General features: G+C 38.4%; 1 protein-coding gene across 3 annotated transcripts; it reads right to left on the bottom strand.

The window, feature by feature from the left end:
* Positions 1-97: 97 nt before the first annotated feature.
* Positions 98-6,506, bottom strand: dtwd1 (DTW domain containing 1). Of its 3 annotated transcripts, none has more exons than XM_049562758.1 (5): positions 6,135-6,506; positions 4,493-4,808; positions 4,152-4,316; positions 2,226-2,514; positions 98-2,074 (listed from the first exon to the last, which is right to left on the bottom strand). In XM_049562758.1, the coding sequence occupies exons 2-5, from the start codon at positions 4,748-4,750 to the stop codon at positions 1,845-1,847; spliced, it is 942 nt and encodes a 313-aa protein (XP_049418715.1). In that variant the 5' UTR covers positions 4,751-4,808; positions 6,135-6,506; the 3' UTR covers positions 98-1,844. The 3 variants fall into 3 exon arrangements, with proteins under 3 accessions (XP_049418715.1, XP_049418722.1, XP_049418729.1); XM_049562765.1 differs by having other exon boundaries at positions 4,493-4,796; XM_049562772.1 differs by having other exon boundaries at positions 4,152-4,289; positions 6,135-6,503.
* Between the last annotated feature and the right edge of the window lie 10 nt (positions 6,507-6,516).

Here is a 6,516-nt window from a genome sequence, read left to right as displayed (position 1 = left end):
ATTTAAAGGAATACTTCTCCTCCAAATTAACATTTTGTTTGTCAGTTACTCACCCTGTGTTATGTAGAGTTTGTGAAGAAAACTTTTTCTTGCATGCCCCTACAGTGGAACAGAGGAAATTCTTAAATTGAAATCATAGGGGTCCACGTTTAATAGCACAACTACATCAAACATTCATGCACAAACTCTCATACAACTTGTGCAGTATAATCTAAGTCTCATTTGTCCAGTCGTATTCTTAGTACTTACAAACAGACAGCCTTTTCTAACAGAGAACTAAAATGAAAGTAGAAATTAACTATACTCTCTTCAGAGCAAAACTCCACTGGTAAAAACAGTAATTTTACCTCACTGAACACAGGAGCTGCTGGTCTCCCACTTCCTCCATCAGAGTATAGTCCTGTTTCCACCAAACTCTTAAGGTATGGTACCTTAAGGTTTAAGAGACCTAGCATTTCCACCACAAACAGTACTCTTAAATGTAGGCGGGGTTGTTGTCACTCACTGTATTTCCTCATTATTGGTGACACAGATGGAAGTCTGCACCTTGTTTATCGTCCACAGGCTGCACACAGACATTTTCAGAACAAAATAAAACAGGCTGCAGTGAGAGTCTCTCTCCATGGGATATTTAGAAATAGTCGGTTTGTGCATTTAGTCCTTCTCAGGCAAGCTCAGGGTTTTAGTGTTGCCATAGCACGCAGGAACACCGCTCCACTTTTTTTTTTCTTTTTTTTTTTCTCCGAGTGAGGATTAGAATATATACAGTTCACGTAATCTGTCTAAAATTAATATATATATAAATGCTTTAAGTTCCACTCATTACTAAAAGTGTATGTCGTATAAAAATTAAAGTGATGGCCAAAGTTGTTACAGTGAAATTTAAGGTGTGTTGATTGATTCATGTCGTCAGCTCATACAATGAGTAACATTACAAGTTAACATTCCACCTTAAAAGTCACCAGCAGTCAGCCCAGTGAATAATTGTTTATTTTTTCTCCGACACCAGGTTCTGAGGCAGCAAAGCATCCATTCATTTTATAGTTACAGTTTACTTTGGAAGTACTGACTGAGCATACAACTGGATAAATGAGATTTGTTTTATATAACACAAGTTGTGTGGGAGTTTATAAATGGATATTTTGGTAAAGTTTTGCTGTTGGAGCCCTATGACTTGAATTAATTAAATCTGTTTTTGGATTCTTCATTCACTGGAGGCATGCAAGAAAAACAGTTTTCTTCACAAATTCAATGTAACATGGGGTGAGTAATAGATATCCAAATGATCATGAGAGATGAAGTCTTCCTTAAAGATTCAAATAGATGAATCATACCACAACTAAAATGGATTAAAGCGGGAAGATCAAAAATAAAATGCCCGAAAAGACTTACTTCTAAGAATTAAGATTAATTCTCAGGGTCACACCAAAATTCACAAAACGTCATTTCTTTTCTGATTAAATCTAAATAATTTCCAACAATTTACATTAAAGAAAAAAAAAAAACAAGGTAACGCTGTTTTCCATGTGATTTTAAAATACCCCAATTAACTATTTTTGTATGTGGTTTTGGTTGATAGATTGCTACTGTCCAGTCTGTGTTAAAACTGTTGGATTTTTATTTCAGAGTTATATGTCTTGTATTTACTCATGTATCAAACACATCTCATTCATGTCTGGCGAGTGTCATGCCTCATGTTTTATTGCATATTCATCCAAAATTTACATCTTACAAATAGATGTCCCAGTATCCCTTACAAAATAAAATATCACTCAGCCATAAAATAAAATCGATCACACTGTTTGTCTCTCATAGCTGATTTCAGTTTTTCCTCGCAGCATTCCTCAGCATTTTCCAGCATCAGTTCTAGCTTTGTTGACAACTGAGTGCAGGTAGGAGTAGAAGAAGAGCAGGTTATCATATTCTCCGCTGTACTCCTGAGCGAGGCATTGCTCGTGAAAGTCCTTGAGGAAATAATAAATAGCCTCGATTGTAGCTAGGTAGGTGTCTGGTTTGCCCTTCTGACGGCGCCAGAAACACGTTTTCCTCGTCTTCAGCTCTACCCGGAGCAAATCTGCAGGAGAGCACATGTCAGTCAGAGAGCGCACAAGAGCACAGAGTGAGATCATGTTAAACACGCTGTGGGTGAAGTGCTTTCGCCCCTAATAATCACCAGCAGTCAGAGCTCTTTGAAAAGCTGCACAAATGCAATCTTTCATGATTACCTTGGAGTCTCTCATCTGTGCTGATCTTGTTGGTCTGGTTCCATGTGCTGTCAATGAAGACCACCCTCTGTAGGGGATACGCCCTTGACTCCAAGCCCTTTGCTTCATCTGGGGTCCCTGACTCCGGGTCCTGTGCAGTGTGTGTGGCCTCTTGATCTTCCTCACTTTTCAGCCTCTTTACACAGGGTTCATCAGAGAAGTCATGTGACCTGCTATCAGTCATGTCATGCAAACACTGCATCATGTCATGTACTGAGACAGCCCCTGGCCCCGGGAACACCAACACCACCTGGAGAAAGCAGAGAGATATCCAATTCAGACTGGAACAACATCATACAAACCAAGACTTGAGTGTGAAAAATATGTTTCTAAGATAGAACATGTTGTTTCTACAGTGTGATGATTTATATATAGCTAACTTTAGAAAGCACTTGAAGAGAGGAATACAGTTTGATAGGAACCAAATAAAGTTAAAAAATTGAAAACACAAGATAATTCATTTGGCTAAATTAGAAAGCAAGAGGCAAAAATTCAAAGTTGGAAACTGTCAAATACAATAAACAAGGCTTGTGCACCAAAGCCACTGTGATTCTGTAAGTCAAGTCAAATAACAGTATCAGATTATGTTTAATACAATTAGTGCTATGAAATTCAAACTTTTCCTGCATGAAATATGAAAATGCAGCCCCTGACTGGGTCCTCTAAATCTGAAAACAGTAGAGATGATATGAAAATGTCCTCTCATAATTATGGTGACCAAAATTATCAGGGTTATCACCAGTATTGCTGTAATGTTTAAAATGTGCTGATCAGTTCATAAGGTACTGATACACACACTGAAATCATTTCACCAAGTTTTAGATCAAAATACCGCAAATAATACGAGCAACTTGATGCACTTTTTGTTGGCATAAACATTAATATAATAACAAAGCCAGTACCTTATGTAAACGTGTACAAACCACATGTGCATTAACATGAAAGAAAGCTCCACGTGGACATATGTCGGGGAGACTGACGCTTAATTTGGTTGATGCTGGATGTTTTTCAAAGCACAGTAAAAAAAGAAACAATAATACTAACCGTAAGGAATTTTACCACAGTTTATCGTAAAATCTGTAACCTTTTCATCTCTAGAAGTATGTACGGTACAGTATCAATCAAAACCTCTTGCTTTGTATTATTCATTCATTTTCCATAACTGCTTATCCTGTTGGCGGTTACAGGGGGGCTGGAACCTATCCCAGCTGACACTGGGTGAGAGACAGGGTGCACCCTGGACAGGTCGCCAGAGTACCACAGTGCTGACACATAGACAGACAACCATTCACGCTCACATTCACACCTACGGGCAATGAGAGAACATGCAAACTCTGCACAGAAGGGCTCCTCACCCCTGGGTTCAAACCCCTTTGCTGTGAGGTGACAATGCTAACCACTGCACCTCTGTGTTGCCTTACTTTATATTATTGTAAAACTGAATATCTTTAGGTTGTGGGCTGTTGAGCAGACACAACAAGACATTCGAAAATTTTATTCTGAGCTTCAGGAAACTGTAATGGGCAATTTTCTTTATATCTGGTCTCTTTCAATTCTAGAGACTTAACAATCAATTAATCTGGAAAACAATAGGCCAATATGACAATAATCACCGGTTGCAGCCATAAAGAATAAAGCCTCATAATGACACCCAAAGGTGCAAGTTAAATGTACAATACACCGGATTGTCGGTTACTGTTTGTAAAGACGTTCGCTGGGGAAAGTGTAAGTAAAAGAGGAAAATTAAAAAATACAGACAGAGAGCAGTGACTGAGAGGGATTACTTCTGTATGAGTATATCCACTGTTCTTTTTTTTTTTTTTTAGGAAAATCCGGCATAGTATATCCTAAATAAACTCCAATATATCATGACAGAAAACAGCTAACCTTGTCCTTTTCATAGTCAGGTATGCAGGGGTAAGTGTATATGGTGACATCACTGGGTGCGAGGATCTTTGCGTGGATTGCAGTGCTCTTGCCATCTGTCTCATTGGGATGTTTGATGATGTCTATCTTCACAGGAAGCTGAACACAAAATACAATGTGTACAGTCTGATCCAGAAGACAGGGAGGAGTTACATTTAAACCACACATTTCATAGATCTTAAACAAAACACATGACTTAACATTTTCCATCACATTAGAATACTACTATTACAGCAACTCCATACTGTAGCTGAAGGCCTCTCTTAAAAGAACAATCAAGAGAATCCTGACCTTCTACTGACCTTGATTAAAGGGATTTCTTGCCGGCTGACACCCAGTAATGAGCAGCATGTGTAGCAGAAGAACATCCTTGATCCTCCACATTTAGAGCATTTCAACCTGCCCCTCTCCTGCGCCTTCTCCAGCACTGCATGCGATGCCAATTTTAGATCTTGGAGAGGCTGCTTGGCAAGCTCATGAGTGTCTGATGAATCACTAGAGACTGTTGTTTTGTCACGGCAACTGGGATGGAGACGCTGGTCTTGATCCAGGCTGCTCATGCTTGCTCTTTTAATGTTGACAGGCCAGTGCTGAAATATGCGGGCCCTACATTCATAGCTGACCAAGAATGACAAAACAAACGATGCATATATTAGCAGACAAAAATAATCCAACATTTACATAACCACATAACTAAGTGAGCAGTATAGTAATGTGGAAAAACCATTAAACAAGCGAGTGTTTTTTTTTATCTAATAGGTCATTCAGAAGGTGTTTTTCAGACAAAAAGTTGAACTGAGTAGATATGGGGTATATTAAATAACACTAATAATGTGATGAGATTGGATAACGTGCAAGTTTTTATTGCAATACTGTGACGTAGCTTGAACGCTGTCTTTTCTTGACTATAAAGATAAACTGCAATTCAGTGCACCAACTAAATTCCCACACAACATCTTGTCTCATATCACACGCTTTCTGTTCAGGTATCTCAACTCCGAAATGAGCAGACCTAATAAACTCAGACTTGTAAATCAGTATCTCCTTTGAGTATCCATTTTAAAAAAGGAGACTGTCTTGTAATTTCATGTTAACTGAAAAATATCTGTGCATGTGTATGAATATTTACCAGTGATGTATGGGGGATACATGCAGGTATGATGTATACCCATTTTTTTTTCTGGCTGTTCACAATATACCCAACTATCAGCCAAAAGCCATTAGAAAATATAGGAGAGTAGTACCTATCTACTTTGTAGTACGTCCACCTAATCGACGACCACTGCACCACTGATATGTATGCATAGTGGGATTATAATCATGAGCATTTTTTAGGTTCTGATTTTATTTTCTTAATTATGGTTGCTGTTTTGATCATTGTACTGACATTATTCATTTGAAATTAACTGTCCTTCTCCCTTGTTTTATTTTCATGTGATCAACACTTTTTTTTACTTAGCTCTTCTCTTATTTTGGTTGCCTGGTATAAACTTTATTATTATCATGATTCATCATCATCATTAATAAAAGACATGCAATGTTCTGACCTTATTTGACTGTTCGTTTTTTTCTGCTTATATTCACAAAAACAAATAATGATCTGTTCTGACATCTCATTTACTCATTCCTTAAACATTTAAACATGAAAGCATCAACATTCACGATCAATTACTGACACAGTATGAGCCGACATCCATTTGATTTTGTCACATACATCAGTGCTGAGAAACAGGAAGTAACTGAAGAGGGAGGGACTTTCTGCATCAAAGCCCTAAACCAGATTTATGTCAGTCTACCAGCTAAAAAGACTTTTGCGATTAGACAAAGTCAAGAGAAAAACGTTTGCTACCCGAGACTAGATGCATATGGAGCATTAGCTAATACCACCGCATCTGGGCGAGAGCTAATGAATGAAGTTAAAGTGAGCTAAACAAAAGTACCTACCGTGCTATTAACAGTGACGCCTTAGGTTTCTCTCCCTTCTCTTTCGCACAGTTGGATCTAACGATACAGTATATAACAATACATAAGCCCCTGCTTAAGTGCTGTAGATAACGTTACAATATAGCACAGCACCTGATTCAAGCTAGTGAAGCTAGCCTCTGTTAGCAACCTACAGACATGCTAAACATCTGTAGCATCTGCTACTAGCAGACCCAAATGATAGTGACTAGCAAGGTTAGCTACCGAAGAAAAAGCCAAACAGACGTTGTAGTAGTTTCAGTCGGGTTGCAAGCAACACGTTGTCCACTTTTTAGTCAATCGTGATAAAAACGTGTCTACCGGTATTTAGTATGTGCATCAGCGTGAACGTCTTCTTCTACGC

This window comes from Epinephelus fuscoguttatus, linkage group LG2, assembly GCF_011397635.1.
Source record: "Epinephelus fuscoguttatus linkage group LG2, E.fuscoguttatus.final_Chr_v1".
Lineage (NCBI taxonomy): Eukaryota > Metazoa > Chordata > Actinopteri > Perciformes > Serranidae > Epinephelus > Epinephelus fuscoguttatus.
This window is presented reverse-complemented; position numbering and strand designations above follow the sequence as displayed.

Bases quoted from the DNA above. Each gene is read 5' to 3' on its own strand.
- dtwd1 (XM_049562758.1), bottom strand. From the start codon at position 4,750: ATGAGCAGCCTGGATCAAGACCAGCGTCTCCATCCCAGTTGCCGTGAC. The intron at 4,317-4,492 runs GTCAGTAGAAGG...CTTCTGGATCAG, and splicing joins AAGAAATCCCTTTAATCAAG to ACTGTACACATTGTATTTTG. The intron at 2,515-4,151 runs GTTAGCTGTTTT...TGCTTTCTCCAG, and splicing joins CTGACTATGAAAAGGACAAG to GTGGTGTTGGTGTTCCCGGG.